The following is a 20,618-nucleotide window of genomic DNA, read 5'->3' on the forward strand; positions in this document are numbered from 1 at the left end:
CCTGGTACTACAGAACAGCATCCGTCACACAGAGGCCACTTGGAGAGCAGAGGGAAAGTGGAGGGTGGAGGAGCAGGGAGTCCAATCCAATGAACTGGTCCTCGTCCACTCTGAGCCAGCAGATGGACCAGCAGTTGTCTCCTCAGAGCTTCAGCTGACTGCTGGCACTTTGGATGATGTTTTAATTGTTGTGCTGCTTTGCTGCCAGGTCAGTTTGCACTGCTGGTACTGCAGATATTAAGAACACAAATGAAGACTGAGACATGACGGAACATGAAGATTATTTTATTGTTCTTCTCTACTTGTCGCAGCTGTTGGTTGAATGTATGCCTGATGTAATGTCTCCCCCTGCTGGTGTCAGCCTGTCAGCACAGGTGATGGACACAACAAGTGAGACACCTGGCAGGTCCAAGTCTGGTGGGTTGAAGACTCAAAACTTCACAACCTTACAAAGTGGGAACTTTTGAAAAGCACAGCTGAGAAATAGAATTTAGTCTTCATCCCAGAGGCGCTGTTAGATCCACAGTCTGTGGTCTCAAATGAGCTAACAAATTAGCATATTCAAGCCTTACATACAGAACGTAAACAAACACATAACGAGCGCACCTCATTGGCCGCGTTAACCCAAGGGGAAGCAGTAGTGGGCGGTACTTTGCCGGGGTCCGCATGTGAGAAATCCCGCCACGCCCCCCGCAAAAAAAGGATAAAAAAATATATAAATAATCAATTAATTATTGGCGCCAAGTTAGGTGGCATCAGATTTCTTTTTTCCTAATGGGATTTCTCAAGGAAATTCAATCGAATGCAACTGGACTTAGTTATTTGTCTTTGAAGACGTTTCACCTCTCATCCAAGAGGCTTCATCAGTTCATGCTCGCTTGACTAGGCTGGGACTAGTCCAACTAGCTGGTGTGGAGACCCAGGTATTTAACCTCTGTGGAGGCATTCACATGGCCAGTGGTGTCATAAGCTCGTTTAGTGTTCCATTGTGACAAACGACAGTCGTTGAGACAGTCGTTGGGGATGGTAAAGTTGGTTTCGACTTCGTTACTGCTCTGTTGTGTTGTAACGACAGTCGTTAGAGTCACATGGGGTCCTTTGTGAATGGCAGTTTTCCTTAGAGGCTAAGTTGTGGAATCTCCTGGGAAGAGATGAAAGGGCAGCATTGTAAATTGGAGATAGGTGGTGTCGCAGACCTCCTCCTCTGTTGAGAGATGGTTTTTCTAATTTCTAAACGACTGTCTCAACGACTGTCGTTTGTCACAATGGAACACTAAACGAGCTTATGACACCACTGGTCATGTGAATGCCTCCACAGAGGTTAAATACCTGGGTCTCCACACCAGCTAGTTGGACTAGTCCCAGCCTAGTCAAGCGAGCAGGAACTGATGAAGCCTCTTGGATGAGAGGTGAAACATCTTCAAAGACAAATAACTAAGTCCAGTTGCATTCGATTGAATTTCCTTGAGATAACCATGACCTGGATGAATGAGAATATTCACAGGCCTAATGGGATTTGTGTATTTTGACTTTTTATTGTTGTTATTTATATTCAATTATTTTATTTCTTTGTTGTACTTTTCTATGCTTGTGATATGAAATGTGTATTTTCTTTCAGTTCAGTTCAGTTCAGCTTTATTTAGAAAGCACTTTAAAAACAATATATATCTTGCATATATTTATGGTTGTGCACTTTAAATTGGTTAATGTTTAGTTTGTTTTATTGTATTTCTATCTGAATAAAGTTTATACATATACTTTTCACCCAATGTTCTCTTTGGGTTGGTGGGGGGGGGCGCACCACAGGGGCTGTTCGCCCAGGGCGTCATTCAGATTAGGACCGCCACTGGTTGTTCTGATTTAACCTGGCACCTAATGTAAATGTATGGGGATGGGTGGGGGATGGGTCAATGGTCACTTGGAGGATAGTAGCACTCAATTTGTGGCACAGGATCACGTCACTCCTAGTAGCCCTCTCTGTGCGACATTAAAATGTGACGAGGCGAAAAGCTGTCTCATGAGACTCAAATAATTGCCACTTTCCACACCCTTTCATGCCAAACATCAATTAGCTCAGGCAGTGGAAAATAAATGTATCAATAATAACGTCAACTCATGACGTGAATCAGATTCGCACAGCTGATGCGACACCGCCATATGCCGTGACTGTAACCAAGTGAACCCCCTCTTGCACTGTAAAAGTGTGAACGTGACAAACAGTGTGTGACAAAGTGGTCTTTAAACCGAGATGCAGACTTGGTCTGTGTGAGCTACACTTGATCAGAGGCTCTGAAGTTAACATTTTGTGAGGATTTGTGGTGCGTTTCCACCTCCTTTTCTCATTCGATGCTAAACGTTTATGTGTCTGTCAGACAGACTGAAGGGGATACTGCAGCAGCAGAGCAGGGTAATGCACAGATTCGTGTAGGGCAGGTAGACTTAACAAAAGAAATTATTCTCATTAAATGATTACTTTTTCTCCCGACATGTCAGAGAACACAGATTTGTGCAGAAAGTTTTGAACATGAGCAGCAGAAAAACAGAGTGGATGAAGTACAGGAACTATTAAAGTTAAGGAGTTTAACGTAATTAAAATGATATGACTCAAATTTATGTCACATGACAAATGAATGACCGTCAGATATCAGACATCATTCATTTCAATGTTCGTTTCTCAGTCCACAGCCCCGCAGCTGAGCTACAGCTGTCACATGACAAATGAACAAAAGAACGATCCGTATGAACGATCCGTGAACGAACCGTAGTGCCTGCTACTCGCCACACAGCCTGAGGACGCACAGTTGAGTGAGTCGTGAACTAATCATTTCTGTTTCCTGTCCTGCTGACTGAGCTTATGCAGCTGCCTGTCATGTAGCGAGAGAAGGTACTGCATGAAAATGAACGAATCGCTCACTGAGAGGACTTATTACTCCCAAGTCATATAGAAGATTAGTTCATACTGAACGAATCGTTCATGAACAAAACATGACTACAGTTCGCACCAGGCAAGCTGAGAGGAGGAGCTTGAGACCTGTATGCTATGTGAAGGAGACTGCATGTTGCGGAGCCTTATGTGTTTTTCCGTTGATTTGTACAGACAAATCCATCATCCTGCCTTCATTAAAAGAGCCACCTGCAGCTGGTCCTGGTCCGGGTCCTTCCTTCAACCAACACAAAACATAACACAATGCAGAATATATATGGGTTAATGGTTGCGCATCTCACCTGATTGGAAACTGTTAGAGAAAAGACACACCTGTTACACTCGGACATGCTTTTATTGTGAAATCGGTTTGAACTCGCTGTTACCATAGTGTCTCGTATATGGAGGCACTTGAAAACATTGTGGAGCCTGGCTTGACCGCAGTAGTGATGTTCGATACCACCGATTCCCTTTCCGATCTGATAGTGAGTAAAATTCAGGCTTTGTGCAAATACATTTAATGTGTCTGGTAAATGACAAAGACATCAGAGTAATTTATTTATTTATGTATTTTAAACTGGGCAGCACGGTGGTGCAGTGGTTAGCACTGTCGCCTCATAGCAAGAGGGTTCCAGGTTCAAATCCCAGTCTGGGCCCTTCTATGTGGAGTTTGCATGTTCTCGCTGTGCCTGCGTGGGTTTTCTCCGGGTTCTCCGGCTTCCTCCCACAATACCAAAAACATGCACATTAGGTTAACTGGCTGCTCTGCATTGCCCCTAAGTGAGAGTGTGAGAGTGTGTGGTTGTCTGTCTTTGTGTGTTGGCCCTGCGATTGACTGGCGACCAGTCCAGGGTGAACCCCGCCTCTCGCCCGTAGTCAGCTGGGATAGGCTCCAGCTCCCCCGCGACCCTGATGGATAAGCGGTATAGAAAATGGATGAATGGATGTGTTTTAAACTCTGAAGTATAATGAGATGCCTCATTTACAATGTAGCTGAGCTAATACAACAACAGAAAAAGCAAACAGAGGACACAATCATACAAATTGTAAATAATAATAGATATATTTTATCGAAAAAAAATTATTTTTTTATCCATCTTTTCTAGTATATATTTTTCTAAGTTAACCGTGGCTGTTTTATCACAATTGCTCTGTTTAATTTAATGACACCTCTCTGTGTGATCCACTTTCAATGATCAGTTCTTTAGGAAACCTCACCTGAATAAATCCAGGCTTTTGTTTTCTCTGTGAGATCATCTCATCACATATTATTGATACACTCTTTGTCGACTTTAGCTCGGCCTTTAATACTATACTCCCGGACAGACTGACGGAAAAGCTGCTGGACGTCGGACTCCCAGCCACCACCTGCTGCTGGATCAGAGACTTCCTCTCAGACCGTGTACAGAGTCAGAGTCGGGCCTGATCTCTCCACAGTCCTCAGCCTCAACATCAGCTGTCCACAGGGTTGTGTACTGAGTCCTCTGCTCTACACTCTGTACACCTGTGACCGTATCACCACCCACACAGACGACGTCATCGTTAAGTCTGCAGACGACACCACCTTAGTGGGTCTCATCTCTGGAGACGACCAGAGGGCTTACAGGGAGGGGGTCCAGAGGCTGGTGGGGTGGTGTGCAGATAACATCCTGGTCCTCAACACCTCCAAGACAGAGGAGGTGATTGTGGACTTCAGGAGGAGGAAGACTGATCTGCAGCCCATCTGCATAAATGTTGAGTGTGTGGAGAGGCTGCCCAGCTTCAAGTTCCTGGGTGTGCACATGGACGCAGACCTCAAGTGGAGCTCTAACACCTCGGCGGTCGTGAAGAGGGCCCGACAGCAGCTCCACTTTCTGAGGATCCTCAGGAGGATCAACTTGAAGAGGGAGCTACTGACCGTCTTCTACCGCCGCTCCATTGAGAGTGAGCTGACGTACTGCATCTCTGTGTGGTTCTCCAGCTGCACCCTGGCACACAAAAAGGCTCTACAGAGGGTTATTAAGACCGCCCAGAAGATCATCGGCCACCCTCTCCCCTCCCTACAGGACCTCCACAGCACCCGCTGTGTTCTGAGAGACAGCACACACCCAGGACACCGGGTGTTTGAGCTGCTGCCCTCTGGCAGACGCTTCAGGGTGCTAAAGACTCGGACTAACAGACTGAGGGACAGGTTTTACAACAGGGCCAAAGTCCTGTTAAATGAAACCATCTGACACCATCATGTGTTGTTCCACCCACAGGCAAGATGGGTGCAATAAACATGTGCAATAAATGTTTTCTGTGCAACCCTAACGTGCAATATTTTGTTTTATCTTTTTTTATTGTGTTTATAGTGTCTCACTTTTTTGATAAGTGCAGTTTTAGCCTTGCTTAGTGAGTTATTTATTATTTATTTGATACCTTTGCACCGAGGGGAGAATTGTGTCCCAATTTCGTTGTACTAAAGTACACTGACAATAAAGACTCTTATCTTATCTTATCTTATTACTCCAAGCTGAGCTCATGCAGCTGTTTGTTGAAGCAGGTATTGATTTCATTACTTATTTCATAAGCATATTTATTAATTTGAACAACTCCAACAGCAACAGAGCTGAGCGCCGCTTAAAGCTCCACATGTTCTCCCTCTGTACCTGGATAGCACCTGCCCTGGCAGCAGCACCTGACACTGTGCTGTCCTCTTCTGTCCGCCTCACCATGAACGCCTCGTATTCTGTGTTGTGGTTTAACCTCAGGTGTTTCACGAGGTTTGTGGTGTTGCCACAAACATCACAAACCGCGTCTTGGCTGTTTAGGAGCCGAAATCGCTCCACACATGACATGACATTGTGTCTACACACTGAGACTGACTGGCTGAGCAGCGTGCCGCATTACGCACTTACAGGGCGGAAGAAAAAGTAGTTCCCACCAACCGCGTATCATTTAGACAAGATCTCAGTAGTTTAGTTACTTTCCACTGTGTTCCTGTTAATGATTTACATCACCTCAATTGACTGAAGTATCAAAAGTATCGATATTTTGATTTTAGAATCGATTTAGAGCATGAAGATCCTCAGATAAAGGATTTCAGTATCGATCCGCACATCACCTGACCGCAGTGCTGCCGCCACCTGCCTTCAGGTGAGGCGCAACAGGTAGTTTGTGTTACTTTCACTTCCTCTCAGCTGCTGACGCAGATTATTTAGTGGCTCCGCACTCAAAGGTAAACGTGTGTTTTTCTCTCTGTTGTTCTCTAATGACTCGTGTTATGTGACTGTTTGTGCCTTCCGGTACTTTGACTCGATCCTCAGAGTCCAAAGTGTTTGAATGTGTGGCAGGAGTCGAGTCTGTCGGCCGACACGATCGACCGCTCGGCTCTTGTGCTTTTTAGCAGAAGACGTTTGAAAGAGTGAAAAGCGGCTTCAGCTGTGATGCTAACAGCTGCTAACAGTCAGGAATCAGTGGGAAAGCTTGTTTATTCTCACACTTTGTTTGTTTGTTTGTTTGTTCGGGAGAAAATACCTAAAGGAGGTCACGTTCATTACCGTAAAGATGAGAGTAGAGACGCCCTGCAGTCTGTCCGTGTTTTAAACTGGCACCATTCAACTTGAATCATTAAAGAGCCTGAAAGTCCAACAAATCTTCGAGTAGAGATTAAAGTGCAGCTCAGAGTGTCAGCATTTCTACGATGTCATGTCAGCTGTCAGCTTTGTGTTTCGTCCAATCACAGCTCTGGATGTTTGTCATGTGACTGAGGGGACTGCTGATCAACACTGTGTGACAGCATGTTGTTGTGTTTGTGTGAAGGTGTGGGCTCTGCTATGAATCAGTGTGAGGAGACAGAGGAGGGAGTCCCTCCCTCTAAAACCACTCTGTGTGGGGAACATGACAGCCAGACCAAAGCTCAGAGGTGAGATGAGGATCTCTAACTGTCCATGACTCTTCTCCATGTCACAGCTCAGCACTCACATCACTCCACCATCATTATTCACACTCAAAGCTCTGTGTGTGTTGTGTTGAAGCCCCGAGCAGCAGCAGAGACCAGACTGTCCTGAACCTGAACCCAGCTGTGTGTCCATGAAGAGTGACAGGTCCATGGGTCCACCAATACATTTTAAAGGACGACTTCCTTCAGAGACTCAGTAAGTCAACACAGTCCCAGTTAGCAGGAACTTTCCCATAACTTCCTGTGATCCTGGCTGCTTCAGATTCTTCTTCATTGACTTCATATTTCTTCATATTTACTCAGGAGCTGCATGAGAGCAGGTAGAGACCATCATGGATTTGTTCTGCCCCCCCACATGCTGTCCCTTCACTTTGATTGTTCCTTCTAATCAACTCATCAAGTGAACAAAATAGACGAGGTTGGATTTTATTTTCCAGCAGCTTTTTTCAGTGTCAAAGATTCAGAGCAGTTTGTTGTTCACTCTCACTACAGAGCTGGGCTGAACAATTGAAATCAGCCAATAGCACATCTGGACTGTTGACTCCTTCAGGCTGTTCATTTGAGGTACATGACATCAGGGTCAGTTAGAGTCCACATCAGAAAGCAAAGGGAGGCTTCCAGTGTGTCGTCATCACATTCACACTGAAGTCAAAATGCTGTTTGCTGACGAGCACATTAACTGTCCCCTCAGTCCTGCATGAAGGCTTGCAAATCCTCATGAGACAGAGGAGCGTCCCCTCCTGTCCTGCTGTCCTCCTGCCTTTGTCATGTCTCCCTGGAGAGCTCCTGTTCCCTCCTCTTCCTCTCTCTGACCTTCACTGAGATGCTCGCATCTCCATGAGTCGGCAGAACTTTGAATGTTTTGTCTCCAGCTTGACCATCAAAGTGAAGGTTTGAGAGGCGCATTAGTTTGTCTGTGTGTTTCTATCAGTGTGGACCAGCAGACAGCAGACTGTCCTGTACCCAGCTGTGTGTCCATGAAGAGTGACTGGTCCATGAATGAACCTCCTCTTCACTTCAGAGGTGGACACAACTCTGCTGAAGGAAGGTAAGAGTTTAAAGCAGATGAGTTTGATGTTCTGCAGCTTCTCCTTCTATCAAGTCAGTCCACAAAAAGATCTACCAGTTGGTCTCAGCTTTCAGACTCCACTGGCTCCAGATTTGTCATTACAAAGTTACTGTAAGGCAGCTGCTCGGTGGTCTCAGTCTGCTGATTCCAGCAAAGGTTTTTCTAACTCATTTTGTTTCCTGTAGCTTTTTCACTTTTCTGTAAGCAGGAGATTTAGTCCACAGAAACACATCAGTTTTCCAGGAAATTTGGATGAAATGCGTGGTTTGACCAACCAAAGACTTTGTCAGCAGGTGACAGTGAGCTGCTTCTTAGACCAACCTGAAGGTGGCCTCATTGGTGCCAGAAAACTGGATCAGCTGATCCTTGAAAAGCAACAAGTGCTAAAATGTGTGTAATCATCATACGTCCTGTTTTCTCCACAGAGTTCAGCAGCAACAGTCAGATGTTCTCGGTGGTCAGTCTGTCCAGCAGAATCCAGCAGACCTGGACGCCATATTCATGGTGTGTAAATGTCCAACAACAACTTTTAGCTCAGCTCCAAATCAAATCAACACAATTTTTATCTTTGTTTTATTCTTTTCCAGCATCTTGAGGAGAACGTTGTGACTTTTGTGAAGAAGGAGCTGAAGAAGTTCCAGAAGCTTCTGAGTCCAGATTACCCAGAAAGCTTAGGGAGGCAGAGTGAGGATGAGGAGGTGTTGGATGGTGAGGATGAAGAGCAGAGGAGCAGCAGCAGAGACGCATTTCTGAAGATCACACTGCACTTCCTGAGGAGAATGAAGCAGGAGGAGCTGGCTGACCGTCTGCACAGCAGTAAGAGGATTTTCCACACTCCACTTTTCTCACATTAACACCAACATCCACTCACTGATTTGTTGTGTTTTCATTCAGGAACTGTTGCTCCAGTTTGTCGACGTCAGCTCCAATCTGAGCTGAAGAAGAAGTATGAGTGTGTGTTTGAGGGGATTGCTAAAGCAGGAAACCCGACCCTCCTGAATCAGATCTACACAGAGCTCTACATCACAGAGGGAGGGACTGCAGAGGTCAATGAAGAACATGAGGTCAGACAGATTGAAACAGCATCCAGGAAAACCACAAGACCAGAAACAACAATCAGACAAGAAGACATCTTTAAAGCCTCACCTGGAAGAGATGGACCAATCAGAACAGTGATGACAAAGGGAGTGGCTGGCATTGGGAAAACAGTCTTAACACAGAAGTTCACTCTGGACTGGGCTGAAGACAAAGCCAACCAGGACGTCCACTTCACATTTCCATTCACTTTCAGAGAGCTGAATGTGCTGAGAGAGAAAAAGTTCAGCTTGGTGGAACTTGTTCATGACTTCTTCATTGAAACTAAAGAAGCAGGAATCTGCAGGTTTGAAGAGTTCCAGGTTGTGTTCATCTTTGACGGTCTGGATGAGTGTCGACTTCCTCTGGACTTCCACAACAATGAGATCCTGACTGATGTCACAGAGTCCACCTCAGTGGATGTGCTGCTGACAAACCTCATCAGGGGGAATCTGCTTCCCTCTGCTCGCCTCTGGATCACCACACGACCTGCAGCAGCCAATCAGATCCCTCCTGAGTGTGTTGACATGGTGACAGAGGTCAGAGGGTTCACTGACCCACAGAAGGAGGAGTACTTCAGGAAGAGATCCAGAGATGAGGAGCAGGCCAGCAGAATCATCTCCCACATCAAGACATCACGAAGCCTCCACATCATGTGCCACATCCCAGTCTTCTGCTGGATCACTGCTACAGTTCTGGAGGATGTGTTGAAGACCAGAGAGGGAGGAGAGCTGCCCAAGACCCTGACTGAGATGTACATCCACTTCCTGGTGGTTCAGTCCAAAGTGAAGAACATCAAGTATGATGGAGGAGCTGTTACAGATCCACAGTGGAGTCCAGACAGCAGGAAGATGATTGAGTCTCTGGGAAAACTGGCTTTTGAGCAGCTGCAGAAAGGAAACCTGATCTTCTATGAATCAGACCTGACAGACTGTGGCATCGATATCAGAGCAGCCTCAGTGTACTCAGGAGTGTTCACCCAGATCTTTAAAGAGGAGAGAGGACTGTACCAGGACAAGGTGTTCTGCTTCATCCATCTGAGCGTTCAGGAGTTTCTGGCTGCTCTTCATGTCCACCAGACATTCAACAAATCTGGTGTCAATCTTATGTCAGGAAAACCGTCATCCTTCAGAAACAAACAGGAACAAACTCATCTGTACCAGAGTGCTGTGGATGAGGCTTTGCAGAGTCCAAATGGACACCTGGACTTGTTCCTCCGCTTTCTCCTGGGTCTTTCACTTCAGACCAATCAGACTCTCCTACGAGGTCTGATGAAACACACAGGAAGTATCTCACAGACCAAACAGAAAACAGTCAGGTACATCAAGAAGAAGATCAGTGAGAATCTGTCTCCAGAGAGGAGCATCAATCTGTTCCACTGTCTGAATGAACTGAATGATGGTTCTCTGGTGGAGGAGATCCAACAGTCCCTGAGGTCAGGAAGTCTCTCCACAGATAAACTGTCTCCTGCTCAGTGGTCAGCTCTGGTCTTCATCTTACTGTCATCAGAAGAAGATCTGGACGTGTTTGACCTGAAGAAATACTCTGCTTCAGAGGAGGCTCTTCTGAGGCTGCTGCCAGTGGTCAAAGCCTCCAACAAAGCTCTGTAAGTGACCACAGAACTGCAGATTCTGACTGGATCACATGTGACGGGTTGTTCTCAAATAATATGTGTTTTGGTCAAATAAGAGTCGAAAAATGTAGTTGATAGGTTGATCAGTTGAAAAACCTGCAAAGTGTTAGAATCACATCAAAGATCAGGACCCGAAGTGCAGACCCTGACACCAGAGTTGAGGTGAACAAAAGGAACTTTAATGAACTTTAATGAAACAGAAGCAGGCAAACAAAAGGCGACTGTGAGTCCTGGTAAAAATGGTCCAAACAAAGAAGATCCAGAAACCATAAGCAACACTGAGACCACCGGAAAACAGAGAACGTAGGGTTTGCCAGGGAACTCAGAGAAACACAGCAAATCCACAACAAACACAAGGACAGCACAGGTGTATATAGGTGATGTAACGAGACACAGGTGAAACTAATCAGGGAGGAGCAAACTGTCAAAAAAGGAGGGAAAACAGACAAAGACAGGAAATGACAAGCTAAACAAGACACAAGAGGAGACAAACTAGAAAATAAAAGTGAAAACTAACTAACTGAAAATTCAACGTGACATAAACTGTTTCTTCACTTTCGCTGACCCTCCACAGGAGTGAGATGAATTAACTTGTGAAGGGTGACCCATAACTGTTATATACTTTTATATTTTTGTTGTTATTTTATTACTCAAATAACTTCCAGTGTGAGTCATGTCAAATATACAATGAAATGTTTTCTTATATGTCCTGTATGTTTTGTTTAGGCTGAGGGGCTGTAATCTGTCAGGGAGAAGCTGTGAAGCTCTGTCCTCAGTTCTCAGCTCCCAGTCCTCTAGTCTGAGAGAGCTGGACCTGAGTAACAACCACCTGCAGGATTCAGGAGTGGAGCTGCTGTCTGCTGGACTGAAGAGTCCAAACTGTCAGCTGGAGGCTGTCAGGTCAGGATTAATTAATTTGTGAAGGATGAACCATATCTAGTGTGTGAGTCATATCAAATGTAGCTGCAATCTGTCCAATAATCTTCTTTACCGCCACTTTTAAGCAAACCTTCAGCAATAAGCTTGACTGGTAGTAATGAATCTTCTGACCAGGTAGCTATGTTCATACATCTCTACTTAAATCAGCAAAAACAAAGTTGCAAGATTCAATCATGAACGGACCATCAAAAAACTATGTTGCTCCTTAGGCTGCTTAATTATAACTGACATCCAAGTGGCTGTGACATCACAAACAATCGACACAAGAAAAGGGGCATTACAACATTTTTCAATTAACTATTGAACACCGTCATGATGGCTCCTACATCAGATATACAGTGAAATGTTTTCTTATATGTCCTGTATGTTTCGTTTAGGCTGAGTGGCTGTAATCTGTCAGAGAGAAGCTGTGAAGCGCTGTCCTCAGTTCTCAGCTCCCAGTCCTCTAGTCTGAGAGAGCTGGACCCGAGTAACAACGACCTGCAGGATTCAGGAGTGATACTGCTGTCTGCTGGACTGAAGAGTTCGAACTGTCAGCTGGAGACTCTCAGGTCAGGACTAATTTGTGAAGGATGAACCATCACTGTTTTCTGGTTTTGTCATCACTGTTCTCCAGTCATTTGATGACCAAATGTTTTCAGGTAAATACAGATCTAAATCAGACAGAAATGTTTTCTTATATGTCCTGTATGTTTCGTTTAGGCTGCATTTCTGTAAACTGTCAGAGAGAAGCTGTGAATTTCTGTTCTCGTTCCTCAACTCCCAGTCCTCTAGTTTGAAATTGGCAAACAAAAGGCGACTGTGAGTCCTGATAAAAAAATGGTCCAAACAAAGAAGATCCAGAAACCATAAGCAACGTTGGGACCACCGGAAAACAGAGAACGTAGGGTTTGCCAGAGAACTCAGAGAAACACAGCAAATCCACAACAAACACAAGGACAGCACAGGTGTATATAGGTGATGTAACGAGACACAGGTGAAACTAATCAGGGAGGAGGAAACTGTCAAAAAAGGAGGGAAAACAGACAAAGACAGGAAATGACAAGCTAAACAAGACACAAGAGGAGACAAACTAGAAAATAAAACTGAAAACTAACTAACTGAAACTTCAACGTGACATAAACTGTTTCTTCACTTTCGCTGACCCTCCACAGGAGTGAGATGAATTAACTTGTGAAGGGTGACCCATAACTGTTATATACTTTTATATTTTTGTTGTCATTTTATTACTCAAATAACTTCCAGTGTGAGTCATACCAAATATACAATGAAATGTTTTCTTATATGTCCTGTATGTTTTGTTTAGGCTGAGTGGCTGTAACCTGTCAGAGAGAAGCTGTGAAGCTCTGTCCTCAGTTCTCAGCTCCCAGTCCTCTAGTCTGAGAGAGCTGGACCTGATGAACAACGACCTGCAGGATTCAGGAGTGGAGCTGCTGTCTGCTGGACTGACGAGTCCACATTGTCAGCTGGAGACTGTCAGGTCAGGATTAATTAATTTGTGAAGGATGAACCATCATTGTTTTCAAGTTTTGTCATCACTGTTCTCCAGTCGTGTTATGACCATTTTTCCAGTTAAATATAGATCTAAATCAGACAGAAATGTTTTCTTATATGTTCTGTATGTTTTGTTTAGGCTGAGTGGCTTTAATCTGTCAGAGAGAAGCTGTGAAGCTCTGTCCTCAGTTCTCAGCTCCCAGTCCTCTAGTCTGAGAGAGCTGGACCTGAGTAACAACGACCTGCAGGATTCAGGGGTGAAGCTGCTGTCTGCTGGCCTGAAGAGTCCAAACTGTCAGCTGGAGAGTCTCAGGTCAGGATTCAGGTTCTGTTTCAGAGATCAGCCTTTACATCCAGACTGACATAGAAGTTGATGTGGATTTAAAAACAGATGACCAACATTTGTAGTATTTAACAGTGTAGATTATACTAAAACACTGTGTTACCAATTTTGTCCAAAAGATCGATCTTGAACGTCCACAGTCTAATTCTCAGGCTAATCATGGAGATTGTGGTATTCAAGGTCGCTTCTGCTGCCAAACTTTCCATAACCTGATTGATGAGCAGATCCACGCGACTTGAACAGATCAATAAAGTGATGGCACAAACTGTACAGCAGAAAGAAGAGATGCTACACTTTTAATATTTTGTTTTAATGATAAGTAACCCCTTTCCAACATTTTGCCTGCATTGTTATCTTATTATTGTGTGACTCAGGGAGATGATTTACTGTTTTGTTGTTGCCACGGTGACAATACGATTTACTACAATACAAACAATTTATTGTCCATCTATCCATCCATCCATCTTCTTCCGCTTCATACGGGACCGGGTCGCGGGGGCAGCAGCTTGAGCAGGGATGCCCAGACTTCCCTCTCCCCAGACATTTTCTCCAGCTCTTCCGGGAAGACCCCAAGGCGTTCCCAGGCCAGCCGAGGGACATAGTCCCTCCAGCGTGTCCTGGGTCTTTCTCAGGGCCTTCTCCCAGTGGGGCATCCCCAGAAGACCTCCCCAGGAAGGCGTCCAGGGGACATCCGAAACAAATGCCCGAGCCACCTCAACTGGCTCCTTTCGATGTGGAGGAGCAGTGGCTATACTCCGAGCTCGTCCCGGGTGACAGAGCTCCTCACCCTATCCCTAAGGGAGCGCCCCGCCACCCTGCGAAGAAAGCTCATCTCAGCCGCTTGTATCCGAGATCTCCGTACCAGTCAATCCGTAGATTGACTGGTAAATTGAGATCTTCACCTTACGGCTCAGCTCTCTCTTCACCACGACAGACCGATACAACAACCGCATTACTGCTGCCGCTGCACCAATCCGCCTGTCAATCTCACGCTCCCATCTTCCCTCACTCGTGAACAAGACGGATTTAGAGCTGCTTCATCCCAGCTGCTTTGCACTTGGCTGCAAACCTCCCCAGCGCACGCTGAAGGTCTTGGCCTGAAGAAGCCAACAGGACAACATCATCCGCAAAAAGCAGAGAAGAAATCCTGTGGTTCCCAAACCAGACACTCTCTGGGCCCTGGCTGCGCCTAGAAATACTGTCCGTAAAAATAATGAACAGGACCGGTGACAAAGGGCAGCCCTGCCGGAGGCCAACATGCACTGGGAACAGGTCCGACTTACTGCCGGCAATGCAGACCAAACTCCTGCTCCGAGAGTACAGAGACTGCACAGCCCTTAGCAAAGGACCCTGGACCCCATACTCCCAGAGCACCTCCCACAGGATGCCACGGGGAACACGGTCGAATGCTTTCTCCAAGTCCACATAACACATGTGGACCGGTTGGGCAAACTCCCATGAACCCTCAAGCACCCTGCGGAGGAAATAGAGCTGGTCCAGTGTTCCACGACCAGGACGAAAACCGCATTGTTCCTCTTGGATCCGAGGTTTGACTATCGGCCGGACTCTCCTCTCCAATATCCTGGCATAGACTTTCCTGGGGAGGGTGAGGAGTGTGATCCCTCTGTAATTGGAGCACACTCTCCTGTGTTTTAAAAAGAGGGACCACCAGCCCGGTCTGCCAGTCCAAGGGCACTGTCCCCGACTGCCATGCGATGCTGCAGAGTCGTGTTAACCAAGACAGCCCCACAACATCCAGAGCCTTAAGGTACCCAGGACGAATCTCATCCACACCCGGTGCTCTGCCACTGAAGAGCTTCCCAACTACCTCAGTGACTTTGGCTTGGGTAATGCGTGGATCCGCCTCAGGGTACTCAGCCTCTCCTTCCATGATGGAAGACATGTCCTCGAAGTATTCCTTCCACCTTCCGACAATATCCCCAGTCGAAGTCAGCAGTTAACCACTTCCACTGTAGACAGTATTAGCAGGGCACTGCTTCCCCCTCCTGAGGCGCCGGATGGTTTGCCAGAATTTCCTCGAGGCCGACCAATAGTCCTCCTCCATGGCCTCCCCGAACTCCTCCCAGACCCGAGTTTTTGTTTCCACAACTGCTCGGGCTGCCGCACGCTTGGCCCTCCGATACCCATCAGCTGCCTCAGGAGTCCCACAAGCCAACCAGGCTCGATAGGACTCCTTCTTCAGCTTGTCGGCATCCCTTACTTCCGGTGTCCACCACCGGGTTCAGGAATTGCCGCCACGACAGGCACCAGAGACCTTACGACCACAGCTCCGAGCAGCAGCTTCCAAAATGGAGGTGGAAAACATGGTCCACTCGGAGTCAATGTCCCCAACCTCCCTCGGTATCTTGTCAAAGTTCTCCCGGAGATGTGAGTTGAAAACCCCTCTGACGGAGGGTTCCGCCAGACGTCCCCAGCAGACCCTCACAATACGTTTGGGTCTGCCAAGTCTGTCCGGCTTCCTCCTCCACCAGCGGATCCAACTCACCACCAGGTGGTGATCGGTGGACAGCTCAGCCCCTCTCTTCACCTGAGTGTCCAAAACATATGGCCGAAGACCAGATGACACGACCACGAAGTCGATCATTGACCTACGACCCAGGGTGTCCTGGTGCCATGTGCATTGATGGACACCCTTATACATGAACATGGTGTTCGTCATGGACAAACTGTGACTAGCACAGAAATCCACTCAGGTTGAGATCAGGGAGGCCCCTCCAGATATCACTGTCGTCGCCCACGTGGGCATTGAAGTCCCCCAGTAGAACTATGGAGTCCCCGGTTGGAGCACATTCCAGTACCCTTCCCAGGGACTCCAAGAAAGCCGGGTACTCTTCACTGCTGTTTGGCCCATAGGCTGAAACAACAGTGAGAGGCCTATCCCTGACCCGAAGGCATAGGGAAACGACTCTTGTTCACCAGGGAGAACTCCAACACCTGGCAGCTAAGCTGGGGGGCTATGAGCAAGCCTACACCAGCTCGCCACCTCACACCATGGGAGACTCCAGAGTAGAAGAGAGTCCAGCCTCTCTCCTCTGCAATGTCGTATTGCTGCCCTCTAGTGTTTGATTTCACTGCTGATTTGACAGTTACTCATTAACTCATTAGGGACAGCCAGCGAGATATGATATATTTTATGTTGTATACAACAGAAATCGTATCAGAGTTTGTCTTTATCACTAACTCTCCTTCAGGCTGAGTGGCTGTAATCTGTCAGAGAGAAGCTGTGAAGCTCTGTCCTCAGTTCTCAGCTCCCAGTCCTCTAGTCTGAGAGAGCTGGACCTGAGTAACAACCACCTGCAGGATTCAGGAGTGAAGCTGCTGTCTGCTGGACTGAAGAGTCCAAACTGTCAGCTGGAGACTCTCAGGTCAGGATTAATTAATTTATGAAGAATGAACTATCATTGTTTCTGGTTTTGTCATCACTGTTCTCCAGTCATTTAATGACCATTTTTGTTCAGATAAATATAGATCTAAACCACACAGAAATGTTTTCTTATATGTCCTGTATGTTTTGTTTAGGCTGAGTGGCTGTAATCTGTCAAGGAGAAGCTGTGATGCTCTGTCCTCAGTTCTCAGCTCCCAGTCCTCTAGTCTGAGAGAGCTGGACCTGAGTAACAACGACCTGCAGGATTCAGGAGTGAAGCTGCTGTCTGCTGGACTGACAAATCCAACCTGTAAAATGGAGACTCTCAGGTCAGGAATCAGCTTCTGTTTAACAGCTGTCCATGTCAGTTTTGTTGGACATATACATGATATATACATATCCACCAATCTGTTTGCGTCTGTCTGTGTGTGTGTGTGTCTCCAGGTTGTCAGGCTGTATGATCACACAGGAAGGGTGTACTTCTCTGGCCTCAGCTCTGAGATCCAACCCCTCCCATCTGAGAGAGCTGGACCTGAGCTACAATCATCCAGGAGACTCAGGAGTGGAGCTGCTGTCTGCTGGACTGGAGGATCCACACTGGAGACTGGACACTCTCGGGTATGAACAGACAACAAGAGCTCACACACAGTTTGTCTGTCACAGTGACAAGCTGAGGACTGTTGGTTCACAGTGTGGACCAGCAGCACTGCTGATAACAGTGAAGACAGTAACTGATGTGCTGAGAGTCCCTGTCCCCACTGAGACTGACCTCCTCACTAATATCACACCAGGATCTGCTGTCCATCATTTACTGACCACCACACACACTCTGTGACAAATACAGTCAAAACGATTTATGAATGAAAAAAATATAAATGTGATGTGAGTTATGAAGGAGATGATGCACAGGCAGACATGGAGCTCCTTTGGGCCACACAAATGGATGGAGAGGCCACGAAGCAGAAGCTGACCATCTCTAAGGTTCTTCCAGCACATCAAAAGGCTCTGAAGGTTCTGCCTGATGTCCTCACAGTCAAATCTGTCCTTCAGTGTCTTCACTGCTGTGTCTCAGCATTTCTTTTCCACTGGAAAGATGACTAAAGGCGAGTGCAGACCAGCTGGAGACTGACGGCGCTCAGTGGCTTTGGTGTTTCAGTGTGGACTCTGGAAGCTCCTGACAGGCCAGATCAAACTTTCTTCAATTGCTGATCAATCAGGAAACGAATCAAACGTGAGCTCAAACTGAAGGTCAGAGAACAATCGATCTATCAGAAAAACACATATTTAGCAGGTTTGTGTGCATCATGAATCACACAGTTTGGGAGCTTCATCACATGTGAGTCACAGTCAGAAAAGTGGATGTCAGCTGGTTTCTTCTTCTCTTGTTGTTTTCTTCTGAATGTTTGATGTCAAGTTGAACTGAGTCTGTGTATGAAATGTGTTTTCTAAATGCAGCTGTTTTGTCTTCATGGTGGATCTGAGTGAAGGTTGATGAAGATCATTGATGAGGAAGCTTCTGAAGGTTCATTCTGACTTTGTTTCTTCCTCCAGGGTGGAACATGGTGGACAGCAGAGGCTGAAACCTGGTGTGAGGAAGTGTAAGTGTGTGTTGACTTTGATTGATGAAAACAAGGCAGCACATGTTAAAGTAGTTTCAGTCTAAAGCTTGTGTATCTGCATTCAGCTCTCAGTTTGATAGAAGATCCAACAAGATGAGTCAGTGTGAAGTTTTGATCTAATGAACAGTCAGTCTGTTAATGAAGCAACAAATGAAGCCATCAGGTGTGTTAGATGATAAACTGCTGCTGTATTGTGTCTTGTTCTCTCCATCAGGGGCCTGTGAACTCACAGTGGACACAAACACAGTAAACACAAACCTCAAACTGTCTGACAACAACAGGAAGGTGACACGAGTGACAGAGGAGCAGCCTCATCCTGATCATCCAGAGAGGTTTGACTGGCATCAGCTGCTGTGCAGAACTGGTCTGACTGGTCGCTGCTACTGGGAGGTTGAGTGGACTGGAGGAGTTGATATATCAGTGACTTACAGAGGAATCAGAAGGAAAGGAAACAATGATGACTGTGTGTTTGGAGCGAATAATCAGTCCTGGTGTCTGAGGTGCTCTGATGTTGGTTTCTCTGTCTGTCACAATAAGAGAAGAACAGACCTCCCCTCCTCCTCCTCCTCCTCCTCCTCTGTCTCTCACAGAGTTGCAGTGTATGTGGACTGTCCTGCTGGCACTCTGTCCTTCTACAGAGTCTCCTCTGACACACTGATCCACCTCCACACCTTCAACACCACATTCACTGAACCTCTTTATGCTGGATTTGGGTTCTGGTCGTTCAGTTTCTCCTCAGTGTCTCTGTGTTCAGTGTAGGAGGGAGAGTCTCCTCCTGTTAGAGAAACACACACACACACACTTTTTGTGAGGCACACTGACTCGTTATCACAATAAAGTGTTTGAATTTAGTGTTTTTGCTGACTGCACTACACACATACAGTTTGAAATAACTTGAAATCCTTTTAAATGTGTTTTCATTCAGGTTTTGTAACAAAGATTTTAGTTTGATGTTTTCTGTACTTTACAATCTGAATTGATTTCTCACATAAATAAGCGAGTTTATCCAATAAAATCAGGTTCCAGACTCTCACATCATCTACAGATTTTTTCCTGATCACTTTGATATTAATGTTGATGTTATTGGTGTGTAATTGATCCTGGGAAGGTTGAAAGCTGTCAGAAATCCTTCAGAGTCATTTCCACAGTAAATCTGTGTATATGAATGGATGGAGGTGAGTGTCAGTGTTCCAGGGATATAAGAAACATGTTGATGAGACATTCTGACACTTCTGTCAAAATCAACTCATATTGTAAAACATCAAAATGTTCATTTTCATGCATTTTGTCTTTCTTCTTCACTTCTGCTGTTTGACTTGGGGACTCGTTCACAAACGAGGGTGGATGGGCTCAACCTTGGAGACAGGATGAGGAGCTCATAAATCCTGAAGGAGTATGAAGTTGATCTATTGTTGATCTGCATTTGAAGACGTCAGTTTCATTTCCTTCTGGAGGTGTTAAAGTCCCCATCAAGGGGATCCTCAGGCACCTGAGGCTGAACCTCCCCGGGCTGACCACCGTCGCTCCTGCCTGGTGCCTGCTGGTGAGTCTCACTCTCTTCTCGTACCACAGGGCTGTGTGCTGAGCCCATTCCTCTATTCCCTCTTCACCCATGACTGTAGGCCTGCATATGGATCCAATTCCATCATCAAATTTGCTGATGACACCACAGTTATTGGCCTCATCAGCCACGACAATGAGACAGCCTACAGGGAGGAGGTACAGCACCTGGCCACATGGTGTGCAGACAACAACCTGCTCCTTAACACCAGCAAGACAAAGGAGCTCATTGTGGACTTCAGGAGGGAGAGAGGAGGCACGCATGCCCCCATACACATCAACGGGATGACGGTTGAACGTGTCTCCAGCTTTAAGTTCCTGGGGACCTGCATCTCAGAGGACCTGACCTGGACCACCAACACCTCCAGCCTTGTGAAGAAGGCTCACCAGCGCCTCTTTTTCCTGAGGACACTCAAGAAACACCATCTGTCTTCAGCCATCCAGGTGAACTTTTACCGCTGTGCAATTGAAAGTATCCTGACCAGCTGTGTCACAGTATGGTATGGGAACTGCTCGGTTGCAGACCGCAAGTATCCTCAAGGACTCCTCCCACCCTGCTCGTGGTCTGTTTGCACTCTTGCCGTCTGGCAGGCGCTTCATGAGCCTCAAGGCCAGGACCAGCAGGCTGAGCAACAGCTTCTTCCCCAGGGCTGTCTC

General features: G+C 46.4%; 1 protein-coding gene across 1 annotated transcript; it reads left to right on the top strand.

Annotated features, from left to right (window-relative positions):
• The first annotated feature begins 5,988 nt into the window (after positions 1 to 5,988).
• On the top strand, positions 5,989 to 19,434 carry LOC124050080 (protein NLRC3-like). The gene is made up of 11 exons (XM_046372196.1): positions 5,989 to 6,122; positions 6,707 to 6,809; positions 6,922 to 7,041; positions 7,777 to 7,893; positions 8,340 to 8,418; positions 8,502 to 8,730; positions 8,809 to 10,594; positions 16,610 to 16,783; positions 17,227 to 17,400; positions 18,334 to 18,380; positions 18,616 to 19,434. Exons 2-11 carry the CDS (start codon positions 6,721 to 6,723, stop codon positions 19,158 to 19,160), a joined length of 3,360 nt encoding a protein of 1,119 aa, XP_046228152.1. The 5' UTR covers positions 5,989 to 6,122; positions 6,707 to 6,720; the 3' UTR covers positions 19,161 to 19,434.
• Positions 19,435 to 20,618: the final 1,184 nt, after the last annotated feature.

The sequence above is a fragment of the Scatophagus argus genome, chromosome 19 (genome assembly GCF_020382885.2).
Source record: "Scatophagus argus isolate fScaArg1 chromosome 19, fScaArg1.pri, whole genome shotgun sequence".
Lineage (NCBI taxonomy): Eukaryota > Metazoa > Chordata > Actinopteri > Scatophagidae > Scatophagus > Scatophagus argus.

Excerpts from the sequence above, each read along its gene's own strand:
- LOC124050080 (XM_046372196.1), top strand. The coding sequence starts at position 6,721 with ATGAATCAGTGTGAGGAGACAGAGGAGGGAGTCCCTCCCTCTAAAACC. Across the intron at positions 7,894-8,339 it reads CACAACTCTGCTGAAGGAAG|AGTTCAGCAGCAACAGTCAG; the intron begins GTAAGAGTTTAA and ends TTTTCTCCACAG. Across the intron at positions 10,595-16,609 it reads AAAGCCTCCAACAAAGCTCT|GCTGAGTGGCTGTAATCTGT; the intron begins GTAAGTGACCAC and ends ACTCTCCTTCAG.